A 14,256-nucleotide genomic window follows, 5' to 3' on the forward strand; every position below is an offset into this window, starting at 1 on the left:
AGGAGACTTATAAGTCAATTAAACTTCTTTGGTTACTTAGCTATTAGCCAAGTTGACCCAATATCTCAGTCAGATACCCTTCAAAAGTTGTTAAACTTTCTGCTTCAGCTACATGACTTGTTAGATTGTTTCCAGTTCCCACAATCATTTGTGTGAAGAAGGTAAACTAACATCCTCTCCTAGGGTCCTGAAATGCACAGTTACTGTGTTCTTAAATGTGGCAGCTACTTCTAAAGGAACTTTACCCTGTTGTACCAAACCAAACAGATCTGTTATCTCATCTTTTTAATACTTGGAAATGTCTTCTGTGCTATTTTCTGCCATGTTTCGCTTTCTTCTTCGTTGGGATTTAATTATTTGCATTAGTGTCTGATGCTAGAATGACATTCCTGATATCAGTTTTTTGATTCGTAGTTATTTCCAATTTATTTGTGTCCACATGGAGTTATTTTCAATTTATTTGAGCCTTCCTGTAATGCCATTTTGTTTCATTACAGGAACCGCTATTTTCTACAGTTGTGTTGACTGGTTTCCATCTGGTTACTAGTGACTTCATTAAATGGTCACAGATTATATTGACTATAAAGTGCACTTCCTGAAGTCAATTACTTTGCAAAATTTCTCAAAGGAAAGGATTTTCAAATTTTATTTGGGTTTTCTGGATCTCTCATCTCTTTTTTCCTATTTGAATTCTGACTGCAAATTTGGGTTCTGTTTTGGGTTTTGATGGTTTGAGCCCCTGTTCTACCGATTAATATTTAGCTTTGTTTTGACATCCGTTTGTCTTTCTGGCCAATGTGAAAATTCACCTCATTCATTTTTTGTCATTAATAAGAAGGGCACTCTACCCTGTTTTTTAGAGTTCACCTAATAATGCCACCCACTCTAAACAGAAGAGTGATGATGACTGTAATGCTATAATCTTACGTATTCCTCTGAGTTGCCATTTTCATTAAAGCAAATGGCTACACACAGGCAGATAGAAACCTGTCTTTTCATTCAAAGTCTTCAATAAATGTATTGTGCATATCCACAGGTGCAACCTGACGTAGAGGACCTCGACGCAGGTCTGGATGAGAAGAGGCCAGAACAAGAGAAGCTTGGAACACTTCAGTATTCCTTGGACTATGACTTCCAGGCAGGACAGGTGGGCAAATATACAGGGCTATCTGCTAAATGCAAGGTGGTCCCAGTCTTTGTAAATGTGTTCCCTCAAAGTGCTGAAATAATGGGTGTGCTCTAGATGAAAACATCAAGAATTTTCTCAAGAATAAACCATTTCCCAATAGGCCACTGCACCCTGACCAGGCCACAACAGACTAATGAGCTCAGAATTTAGTCTGGATATACGTGTTGCTGGTGATGTGTAGAACACCACAATGGGACCTTCAAGCCTACTATCAGGGTGAAATGCACATTTTACTTTTTATTTGAGTTGTTAGCACCCCTTTGTATGAACAAATTTTAGGATAGCTCTATGCTTTATGGTAAAAAGTGTTTGAAATCTAAAAATTTCCTGGCCAAGTCACTTTGCAGGTGTTCTCCCTTTGAGGTTTCTCCTGGGACTCCAGTTTCCAAAGATGGGTCTATCAATTGACTGGTAATTTATTGACTGATTTTGCACTCCAGCACACTGACACCCCATCCAGTACTGAATGAATGAGTGAAGTTCAAAAAATAAGCTGATCATAAAAATGAATGTTGAATGTTAATTGTATATACTGTATTATAGCATATTTTCCCCATTTGACATACAAATACAGGAAATAATTATTTCATTTCCAACATAACCGTAAATATATAAATATCATAAGCACTGTGGAAATGAGACACAGATAAGTATAGAAATTGGTCACTAGCATTACCACTAAATATGACTGTGACTCTCAGTGGAAAAAGATGAGTGTTTGGCACTGTAGAGGATAGAGTGGGCATAGAACAGCTTGACAATTTCCAGTTTTATAGAAAACAGGTGGACAGAGATGTTGCTGATAGGATTATGCCTTGAAATATTTGTCATGAGAGACAACAGAGAAGAGTTTAAACAATGGCAAAGGTCACATAAGTTGTCAGGATGACAATAAACACCTCCATCTCTCCGGCAGCTCATTGTGGGCATCCTTCAAGCCAAGGATCTCCAGGCGATGGACATCGGCGGTACGTCAGATCCCTATGTGAAAGTATACCTGCTGCCTGACAAGAAGAAGAAGTATGAGACAAAGGTCCATCGAAAGACACTGTGTCCAGTTTTCAATGAGTCTTTCTACTTTAAGGTGGGGATTTAACATTATACAGTATATTCAGTTACACTTTGTACCTTATAAAGGTTTATCCTTTGTGGACGCTAGGAGTTACTGTTGCCCCTTAAACCCAACAGACAGACATGCAGGACACAAGGTAAAAACACCAAGAACATTTTTATTTCTTGCACAGTACTCTGTTAGCACCACAGCCACAGTAAACTGGCAAATAATCAAGCACAAACACAAATCTTTTCTATCTTTTCCTCCTCCATACCTCCCAGCAAGCTTCATCCACTTTCACCTGACTCTGGCTCGCTTGTGGGTTCACAGCAGTCCTTTATATAGTGTCCATAAGTGTTTCTGCTCTTTGGTCCACATGATCTGCTAGCACTTCCGGGTCAGATGGAGAACTTAAGTTTTTTAATCATCTCGGAAGTACTTCTGAGCTTCTGTTCCCATGACCTGCTAGTACTTCCAGGCTAGGTGAGAACCTTGTCTCCCAACGTCCTTCCACAGCACCCCCTGGCAACAACCATGACACACAACAGGGCTAAGATACCAAACTCCACATCCCAGGATGCCCTGTGGGAATCCGGGGCACCTCTACACCCCAAGGGAACTGCCATCTAGTATCTTGGGGGAGGCAATGTCCTAAAAAAGCTGCCTTCCCCCATTCTTCCATATCAAGGGGTTGAGCTACTGGCCGTCTCTTACACCTTGGACACTACATGGGACTCCAGCTCCTTGCATTAAGGTCTGCTTGTAATCCTCTAGGGTCCGGCTTTCTTCTCTTCTATTTGTTCTATGGTTACTGTTAAGATTTTCATCGCTCTCCTGTCCTCCACATGTTCTCTGCTCTCATTCCTCTACAGATCCCCTATGCAGAGCTTGGTGGAAAGACCCTAGTGATGGCCGTATATGACTTTGACCGATTCTCCAAACATGATGCTATAGGAGAGGTGCGCATCCCCATGAACCAAGTGGACCTGGCGCACCTGATTGAGGAATGGAGAGACCTGCAAAGCGCTGAAAAAGAGGAGGTGAGGCAAGGGTGTTGTCTCTCTGTATGGGACATCAGCAAAGAATGAAAACACTGGGATCACATTTTCAGTTAAAAAATAAATAAATAGAATAATATTATTTAGTGCAAGCATTTGCAGTCCACTTGGACTTGAAAGTTTATAATCAGTTGAACATAGCAGCCACAAGTAAGAACAAACTGAGAGTAAAACCTCCACAAGGTCAAGGTGACTGCCAGGGGAGTTATCAGCCCTGTCAGTGTCCCATCAAATGAAGCATGAGCAGTCTGTACCCCTCTTTTAGTCTGCCTAACTTCCTTTGTCCTTTAGTCTGTCAGTGGGAACTCCTCACTCTCTGTCTGTCTCTGCAGCAAGAGAAGCTTGGAGATATCTGCTTCTCCCTCCGCTACGTGCCGACCGCAGGAAAACTGACGGTGATTGTCCTGGAGGCCAAAAACCTCAAGAAGATGGATGTAGGGGGGCTGTCTGGTATCTATCTGTCTGCATAGAATCGGTATCTGTCTGTCTATTTGTCTGTCTGTCTGTCTAATTTTTTTATAGTTGACAATCTGTCTATGTACTCTGTATGTTTGTGTTTATTTCTGTTTATCTATGGTTGGTTATAGTCAAGAACAAGATAATGTCTTTGTGTGTCTGTCTTTGGTATTTTGTGTATTTCTCTATCTGTGTAATGCAGCACCTTTCATAAACCTGTCTGTCTTTCTGAGATAACTTCTTGACCTACCTGGCTTCTTAGACTCAGCAGCAGGAAATGTCCACACTAGTCTGTTTTTTGATACAATGGTTGCTCATTCGAATTGTGAAGTAAGAATTCATATAACCATGCCTATAGTTCTGCATGGTTTCAACATCTAAATATTAAACTAGTTTAGTGTATTTTTATTCAAGTAAATTATGTTTTGATAAAGTTACTCCATCACAAATTAGTTGTTATTTATACATTATATTATTGTTTTCTGCTATATAATCTGATTATGTACGCCTTGCAAAATTCACTCATTATTCTGCATCATTCTCTTCATTCACTTCTAATGGTTTGAGTTAGTGAAAACATTCTTAAGTTTTCATTTAAAAATGAAAGAAATGGTTATGATTCAAAAGCTTTATTCCAGATTTCCACAAGTGACCCAGGTGAACAGTACTCAGTGCTTCTTCAGATACAGGCCCTCCTGTCACATAGGTGGGGTCTTTTAATCCATGTCCTTGGGACCCTCAGCTCTGCACACATTTAAGTGTTTCCTGGCCAAACACACCTGACCAGAGTCAGCAGACGATTATCAACGTTGGATCAGATGTGTTTGGACAGACAGTACCCAGTCCACCTCCACCATCTTTGTCCAAATACATTCCAGCTGTTTATTAACTCCATCACATTGTGATCAAATCACTTTTTCTTGCCTGGCCTGTTTTTCATTTTGACTTGATGCAATATAATCAGTGTTTAAGTTCAGACACTAAACTACTGAAGTTAATTCATGTGATCCACCTTAGTAGATTCTCAATGTATCTGCTGTATGTTTCTGCATAGACTCGGTATGTCTGCCTGACTGCCTATATCTGTGAGATAGTTTCATAATCTGTCTTTCGTTGTTTTTATTTAGCCATATCCAGTGAAAGTCAACAACAGGACATGGCTGACCCCACATGAACATTGAGACAGTGTAGTTGCCACACATGCTATTTGCCCTGCACACTCAGTCTCCTGAACTGTTCTCACTAACTTTCTCTTCAGATCCGTATGTGAAGATCCATCTGATGCAAAATGGCAAGCGACTCAAGAAGAAGAAAACAACCATAAAGAAAAACACGCTTAACCCCTACTATAATGAGTCCTTCAGTTTTGAGGTCCCATTTGAACAAATCCAGGTAACGTACTCTGACTTTGCCTTCTTGCCCACCTCTAGTTCCTCTTTGTGTTTTGCTGACACTGTGATAAGCATGACCTTTGATAGGGAAAAAATCTTGATCCCGGGTTCTACTTACAGTACATAAAAAGGTTCTGCAGACTCCAGGAACATATAAGAAATTTATTTAACAAAGACGCCCATGGAGCACAACAAACAATATATTACATTTGCAATGCAACAATGGTGGTGCTGGTGTTAGACAAAGGCTTCAAAGGCTGGAGTATGAGTATAAAAGAGAATATTTAGCATATGAATGTGTGACCGCTAGAGGGCGTCACCAAGCCCCAAACCCCAGACACAAGTCCCCAGCTTCAAAATAAGTTTTTTAATTGAACAGTGTACCTTTAACAGGCTGCTTTTCGCAAAGCACAATCCTTTATTCTCTTTTTCTCTTCCACTCCTTCCAGGCAAGTGTCATCCATCTCCTCTCCTCAGGTGAGGTGGAGAACTTTCTTTTAAGTCCCAGTGCTAAAAAACAATAAAAGAGTTTTATATCAGTGTGCAATAGTAGCAATTTTAAAAAACAAAATTTCTTTCATAGCATATAGTGTACAGTATATCGCCTTTGAAGGTTTGCACTTTCACAGATCCCTTTGCATAAGCATCATAATTTGTTGCAATGTATACCTTTACATTGGGAGCACAAGCAGATTTAAATAAGGAACTGGAAATTAAAACCTTTTTATTTTTTCTTATCCAAACATCTGTTCATTGTTTAGCCTGTTTATTTATTGCAGTTCAGGGTCACAGAGGCTGCTGCCTATCTCAGCAGTATCAGAGTCAAGAAAGAATCCAACTCTGGAATAACGGACACACTCACTCACTCCTTCACGCTCACAGGGCCAGTTTAAACCTGCCAGCTAACCCAACAGATGTGTTTTGAGTGTGGAAGGAAAATCTGTGCAGACATGAAGAGAAGTTCCACAGAGATAACTAAACCATGGGCTACCTCATACCACCCTTGCTACTCATGATACCTTCTCATGATTTCCACCAGATTTCCTCCTACTTCTGTGGTTTTTTGATTTTGTTCTCTTTCTTTGTATGATTCTTTCAAAAAATACTCTTCAATTGTGGCCGTATATTTGTATTTTTTTCATTTTTTCAGCATTCACTTTTTTTCCTATTTGTTTAGAGGTGAAGTGTAAATGGGGCGGACAAAATAACTGTAAAAATTAAGCTGTATTAGCATTAAAGATCTCATAAGAAGTAGACCCCCCCCCCCCTCCCCCCCCCCCTTTGCCTTTAGAACCACTTCTATCCTTCTTGGAGTGCTGTCATGCAAGTCTTGAACTGTGTGAAGAGGGATATTAGAGCATGCTCCAAGAAGAAAAGCCCCAGCTCTATGAGAAATGAAGGAGGTGGAAATTGTCTTTACATTAAAACGTTACATTAAAAAACAGTGATGTCCAGATCTGGAAATCATGGAGGTCATGGGAGGTCAGGGAGGACAGTACTTGGGTTCATCCAGGTGGTCCCAAAATCATTCCTGAACTAGTTTAGCATGGTTTTGGTGCCAAGATAACTCTGGAACAAGGGAACAACATTGCACCAGTGTTTGGCATCATATTTCTTGACTGTTATAAAACCACACAGAGCAATCTGATGGCTGCTACACAACAGCTGCTCATATCATTATGGATCCCCCACTATGTTTAACAGTTGTCATTAGATACTGTAGGTGAGGGCATCCTTGTCTCTGTGACCCTCCTCTGGATAAGCAGAATCAGAAAATGGGAGGATGGAGACCCAAATTTCCTTTGGCTTTCTCCAAATAGAAACCTGCCCAGATGTAGGAAGCTGGGTGAAAGACAACTTGTGTTGCTTTTTTGGTTACTCGGTGAAAGACAACTTGTGTTGCTTTTTTGGTTACTCGGTGAAAGACAATTTGTGTTGCTTTTTTGGTTACTCAGTGATCCAGGTTTGTGCTCCTTACACCAGGTTGTGCATCTATGTGCACTGGCCATAGCTACAAGTCATTTCTGAATGCTATAAATCCCATATCTGTAAACTCACAATGTACAGTTTCTGTTGACACAGAGGTTGTTCAGGGTCAGAGAAGTGCTAATTCAATTCTGTGGTGCTTTTTGAGGTTGTACTTTAGAAGCACTTAGGAGATTCCTTGTAAAGTGTCACTCTATCCCTTCTGGAGAGTTTCAATGTGTGGCCAATGCTGCAAAGTGTCATTATTTATGAAACTGCCCCCCTTGACACATGAAATAAGCTTGCAGTTTTTGTGACTGATGGACACTGACTGTATGGTCTCTCTGGAATTCTGCTAGTTGCTTAACTCACACACTGAAGTTTGATTGTTGGACGTCTTTTATAGCTGACACACATGGCCAATTGGCACTCAGCCTCATTTGATTAACTTTTGCAGGGGTACTTACCATAGAGATGTTGATACTTTGTTACTTTTGTATCTGGTCTTTCCATGAATTTGTCCATCAGCTGTAATTTCATCATGAGCAGATTGCGGTTCCTCTATCTGTGCCTAGAGGGCATTGTTTTCAAGGCTTTAGCATCAGTGTTAAGGAGAAGACTATGAAATGTACCTTGTGTTTTTGTCATAATGCTGTTATTTCTTCTGGTATGTTTCAGTAAGTGATGAGTGGATATCTGAGAGAAGTAGGTTTTCAAATGTGTGACAAACCAAAAGAACTATTTTTCAATCCTGTAGACATTCAGTTGTGGATGGTGCATTAATACATTGTATGCAAACGCAACTGCACCAGTTAAAGGCCACTTTTGTCATTGTCAGTTAATTCATAGCCCTCTTTTTTATCAGATGACAGGGCATCTCTACTTGCCACCATGTATGTCAGCCTGCACAATTTGACTGTAGGAATTGTCACTGTAAATCCACATTAGGTTTTAACTGCCAGAATAGACACTTTGAGGCCAGTTGTTCTGGAAGTACAGTGGCACAGTAATTAGCACTGAAGCCTCACACCTCCAGGAGACTGGGTATAAACTCTATTCTGGTCAATGTCTTGGTGGAGTTTGCATGTTCTCTGCTTTTCTGTGGGTTTTTTCTCTGGGTTGTCCTCTTCATACCACTCTCCATATCCCATGTGAGGGCTGTAAATTGCCCCATTAGCTGTACGCTCCTTACAGTGGAGCAGTCGAGTGATTTCCTATCCAGGTTTGTTTTATGACTTGTGCTGATGCTGTCTCGTGTAGATTAAGCAGGTGGGATGGACCATGGATGTCATGTCATACATGTCATAACTGCACAAAGCAGCTGGTTAAGTGGTTGCAGTTACAGAATGTTAATTCTATCAATATGGATTAATATGGTCTATTAGCAACTAACAATCCTATATAGAATATAAGATTCTATCCTAACCTATATTAGAGTAATTCCATTATCCTTTTAATATTTTGTATTTTTTGATCATCTTACATTGGCAGTAGTGGAAAATTGGGTTATTGATGTTTTTGTATGTACATATGGCTCAATGTCATTGGTAAATGCTTAAAATGTTCTTGATCATTGGAATTGTAACCTGCTGGTCTCATTGAGCAGAGCTGCACTTCAACCACTGTCCTCAGAATCCTTGCAATGGTTGTTTTTTCCCTTTCATTTTAGCTTGTCAATCTTGTCTATCCACTGTAACTCTGTCTTCTCTCTCTCTCTCCCACATGGCAGAAGGTTCAGGTCGTCCTCACAGTCCTGGATTATGACAAGCTGGGCAAGAACGACGCCATTGGTAAAGTGTTTGTGGGCTGCAACTCTTCAGGCACTGAGCTTCGTCACTGGTCAGACATGCTTGCTAATCCGAGACGCCCCATCGCCCAGTGGCACACCCTTCAACCAGAGCAAGATGTAGACAGCATGCTAGGCATCAGGCCAAACTAAATTCACTGCCAGTTCGCACTCGGTGCACAACAGCATGATTATTTGTGGGTGGCAATGAAGTTCAGTTCACTTCCCTTTGATTGATGCTATAATTATTATCATTGTTTAACTTATTCACTATTAGAAATAGTCCCAAAGTTGCTGTGCGCAGCAGTATGTGGGATAACATGACACTAGGAGTTCTTGTCCAAGTGCCATGCAGCTTTATCCCATCTTTTTGTCTGATTCAACATTTATGTCCGCTATGCAATTGTGAGTTGCCATTCTAATACACAAAACCCGAGTTCTCAGATTGCCAGCTTGACATTTTGTTAAAGGGAAGTGAACACAGTTTGTGTGTTCTTTGGCTCGTGTTAGGGTCACCTCACATCATAGACACACACACACACACACACACACACACACACACACACACACACACACACACACACACACACACACACACGACACAGAGCTTGCAAGCACACCATGTGCCCATGCAAAGGAACTCAACTGAATATGTCCTGCCATCAGATAAGTGTTTTTTCTATGGGTTTTGCTTTCACTGGGATACACGACCCTGAGTGAACCTGTCACCCCCTGATTTGTGCTGTTTGAGCCCAATTTCCCTCATTGCTCTCCTATTTCCATCGGTTTATTTGTATAAATATCTTTTCTTATGCCTCCCTTTTGTATTTTCAGTAACTTTTCATACAAATGTTCACTTACCTGTCTGAGCTCTTATGCCTCTGTACCATGCTTTGGTTTCTTTTTGAAGTTCCCACTTTTTGCCCCATATTCTTGGAGATTCTTTTACTTACTGTTTGAATTTTGTGATCTTTGACATTCAATACTCCCTTTCAGCCTTGTTCATTTCAAACTCATGCATTTTCTCTTCTTTTTATCATCTTTTTAGCACTATCTTGTCTGATGTTATAGTGTACTTGCATTATAATTACACAGTGATTACCTGCTTAATTACAGTATAAGGAGGCATTATTACCATTTGACATGACTAAACTTTTCTCAAAGGTTAGTACACATTTCTCATTCTTGTTTGATGGACTGTTACCTGCATAACAAGGCAAGAATACAGAAATACTTCCAAGTACAAAAGCAGTTACCCGCTTAGTAGGGGCTTCCCCTGAATTATGAACCACCACATTATGAAAATGTTCATATTTAAAGAACGTCATTTAGTACCACTTTCCATCTTATGAAACAAAATGAAACTCAATTTTCTCAGTTACGCAGACTGAGCCTGGGACAATTTTCAAACGTGAACCCCTAGCACTAACATCTGATCATTTTCACAGTCATTCCAAGTAGATCTCACTGCAGCCTGCAGAAAGGTCGCGGCTGGGAGTTGGTGATGCCTAATCATAGTCTTCCGTTGCATTCATGTACTACCAGACTTTTCGTAACTCCCTGCTGCAAAATTTCACTTTTGTACTTCAGTCGAACTATTCAGAAAAATGCAAAATCACTGTTGATTTGTCACTTGGTCTGCCAGAAAAAGAAATTAAAGATAAATGACATTTTTCTGTGTAAATAAAGAGCAAAATAAACATAATGAATATGTATTACTTCAGTCCAAATACATTTTGACCAAAAAAGGTATTTTGGGACAACCAGGTTATACTGTATGTTTTAGGGTGAAAGGTCAGTATTATGTTAAAAAAAGCTTGCTTTGTTTTGTCTGAATTGTCCGAGTTGTAATTCTGAGCTTGTTGAGTGTTCACATGGTATTTCTGAGTCGACAACTCAGATTTACCGCCTGTCCAAGAGCACATGAAGGCAGTATTAATCACCCTAACAGCTGATGCTGTGTTCACGTGCTGTGCTCCTGTCCTGTTTTCTCATGTGTTGCTCACGTGTTATCTTGTATTATCGTGAGAGTCATGACACTTAAAAAGATTGTGAAAGAATTGAAAAAAAAAGGAAAGGCCACTCCTTTGAATGTGAAGTCATAGAGTAGGTTAAAAGCTAAATAAAAATTTGACCTTACAAAAGAGGTTTTCAGGAATGGATTTGCTTCACAAAGCAGGGGAAGCCTGCAATTATAACATATATATCTCTTTACTTCCCCTTTTTATTTTAAAGATTTCATTAAAGTGAGTACTTTACCTGACAACAAAGTGTACAGAGCAAGATTTTATTTAAAGCAGTTCACACACACCATTCATTGGTAACTTCTACCTACCACCCCTCTTTCCCTTATACTGTATGTCTCACCTTTGTTGTTTGTACTTATTTCTTTCTACACATTCGTCAAATTTTTACTGGATTTTCATATCTGCAGATTCTGTCTGATTCTTTCAATTTCCCTTTTACTCCTCCTTCTTTTATTTTTTATTACTTATTTGTCATCTATAAATGTGTGACTTCACACATTTTCAAAGACACTCTTTCTAGCTGTCATCACTCATTCCTGTCCCTGCCTTTTCTATTTTCATCTAAGCCATTTACACTTCTTGCCTAGCTCTAGTTAACACATCTTCTCCCTTTGCTCCTCCCTTAAGTTTATTGGTTTTACTCTGTTGTTGGCCACCTTGCTGTAACCCCATATATTTCATTCTTCATGATTCATGTCTCTCTTCTTCTCCTTGCTTAATGTCCCAACTCAGAATTTCTCCTTTGCTCACCCTGCTTTGTGGCTTTCTCACCTTTCTCTGTCAGTGCCCTCAGCCTAACGTTTCTGTAGAGCATAGTAATAGGCAACACCGACTCAGAAGAAAAGGCCCACACCCCAAGCATGGATGGCATTCTCAGGTGACCAATCTTGTCTTACTTTTCCTCACTTCAGTTAGAAGCCAAGGTTCAGATACACTTCTGTGAGCAGACACTTCAGTCCTGGATACTTACTCTGTTGCCCAGCTCTGTGCTTCATCTTTGACGATATGGCAGGTTCATCTACCAAGGTCTCTCTGCCTCCTTTTTACTATTCCACCTCTAACCCATTTCCCTACATATGACAGTATTGGGGTGGGAGTTTGGGATATGTTGATGCCATTTCATCTCATGAAAGTATTCAATTAAGCTTTATTGTAAATAGCAACTTTCATATCAAAAAACAACCACAGTGTACTCCATGTGATTTATCACTCCTACAAGCATCTGCTTTTCAGCTGCCACGGACAGGCTTTTGCAGCTTGCCCATGAGGATGACCCCATCAGCCTTACAATTCAATGCTGCATCAGCAGACCCATCTGGGCATTCAAGGACCAGTAGATTAATAAAAGCACATTTGGGACTGGCCACCAAACTACTTGGATTCTCCCCAGGAAGCTGACATGCAGCCATGTAACCACCTGGTGTGTTGAACTTTTCAGCTGACTAGTAAATAGTTGCTAGCAGTCTATGAGCCCAATGGACTTGCATCACCGGTTTTGTGGGCTTGCCGGCCATCAGCAGCAGCTGCACTTGGGGCTAGGGTACAAGCATGACAACATCTCATGGCTTAAGCTTTCAGACTGTACCTCTTCTCACTTGTAATATGCTTTATGTATTCTTTATTAATGTAAACCAATGCAGACACATACAAAGACGCAACATTTTAAGCCTACTGTAATGTATTATAATATTTTTAGCTGTGAATTTCAATAAAAATGACTTGATATTGATTGGTGTCAATACTGCTTCTAACACTGGATGGAGTAAACATTGGGGATTGGGTGGGAGGAAAAAACCAAAGAGATTATTTGCTATTCATTGACAGAGAGAGAGAGAGAGAGAGAGAGAGAGAGAGAGAGAGAGAGAGAGAGACAGAGAGAGAGAGAGAGAGAGAGAGAGAGAGAGAGAGAGAGAGAGAGAGAGAGAGATAATTTGTCCCCAGGGAGAAATTAGGCTTTTAACAGAATCTCATTAAATAAATACATACAAACACACTATTGACTGAACACACACCAGCATGACTAAAAAGAAAGAAAATTTCCTATTTGATATAAAGAAGCCCCAGTAGCATTTCTTGACTCACTTCTGCTGAATAACTTGTTGGCTAAAAACGCCAGTGTTAGTGTGTCACAGAGAGGATGTGCAGTTTTGTTCATAATGGCACTTTTGTTTTAATTTTCTCCTTTGCTACTGCCTCCAGGGGGTCCAGAGTGAATCACATAACTGAAACTGGTGGGCCTCTTTTGAAGTGATGTTACTATGCCAGCACACCAAAGCATAAAAAAAATCGCACTGGTCATCGCGGAATTGAAGAATATGTGAAGGATGACACTACCCACATTAAAGGAACACCATCGCCTAAGAAAGGAAGAGTCTGTTCTGTCCTTTGTTATATAGTTCCTCCATGTTACTTGACCAGTCTAACCTGTCATTGATGTGGACCCCAAATACTTGCAGAGAGGGGCCAACTCTACAGCCACTCCTTGAATACTGACTGGACACAGAGGTTCTTTGGGGCAGCAAAAACTAATTCCTTGGTTTTGCTGATGTTAAGTTACAGACAGTTCTTTCTGCACCAAGAAACAAAGTACACCCCAACAGTCCAGAATCATCTGAGAATTTCTGCAATGTGACCTGGCCTGATGTTATATTTATAGTCTGAGGTTTACAGAGACAGGACTGCCCCTTGTGGTACAACAGTGTTGCTCACATCCACATCAGATACACAGTCCTCAAGTCTTCAAATCTGTGGTCTGCCTGACAGAGAGTCCATTATCCAGAACAAAATAGGCTCATCCCTCTTGCACAACTCTGAGCTTAACTCTTAACAGGGATGTCTGGATGGAATTGAAGGCACTGGAGAAATCAAAAAACAGAATCCTCACAGTGTTAACTGCTTTGTCCAGATGGGAATAAGCCTTATAAAGTAGGTAGATAATTGCATCTTCCACTCCTATCTTTACAGTAAGTAAACCGCAGTGGGTCCAGGTGGTCTACCACAAGAGGACTCACATAGTCCCAAGACCAGCCTATCAAAGGTCTTCATGATGTGACACATGATAAGATAACAAGGATAAAAATACATAAACAAATAAATAAATTGAATCCACATCAACAACAGATGTAACAAAATACACATAAGAGCTTGCAAACTTCCTACCATACACAATTAAATGATTGCGCGTAGCAACCTCTACATGGTGTAGTAAGGTAAAGAATAAATTGAAAACAATAGGCAAATACAGGAAGTGCAACTATTAACGTCAGGAGTTTTTTGTGATCAAATTACAATTAAGTTCAAAAAGAAAACACAATTTTGAAAATCAATTTA

The 14,256-nt window shown here is 40.2% G+C and overlaps 1 protein-coding gene across 1 annotated transcript in view; it reads left to right on the forward strand.

Moving 5' to 3' along the window:
• syt5a (synaptotagmin Va) overlaps positions 1 to 12,655 on the forward strand; it is a 61,842-nt gene extending 49,187 nt beyond the window's left edge. The window contains exons 4-9 of the mRNA XM_028813523.2: positions 1,037 to 1,147; positions 2,106 to 2,273; positions 3,116 to 3,283; positions 3,634 to 3,751; positions 5,016 to 5,149; positions 8,843 to 12,655. Coding sequence (XP_028669356.1) covers positions 1,037 to 1,147; positions 2,106 to 2,273; positions 3,116 to 3,283; positions 3,634 to 3,751; positions 5,016 to 5,149; positions 8,843 to 9,052 — 909 coding nt within the window. The 3' untranslated portion in view covers positions 9,053 to 12,655. The remainder of the gene's footprint in view (positions 1 to 1,036; positions 1,148 to 2,105; positions 2,274 to 3,115; positions 3,284 to 3,633; positions 3,752 to 5,015; positions 5,150 to 8,842) is intronic.
• The last annotated feature ends 1,601 nt before the right edge of the window (positions 12,656 to 14,256 follow it).

The sequence above is a fragment of the Erpetoichthys calabaricus genome, chromosome 11 (genome assembly GCF_900747795.2).
Source record: "Erpetoichthys calabaricus chromosome 11, fErpCal1.3, whole genome shotgun sequence".
In the NCBI taxonomy this organism is placed as follows: Eukaryota; Metazoa; Chordata; class Cladistia; order Polypteriformes; family Polypteridae; genus Erpetoichthys; species Erpetoichthys calabaricus.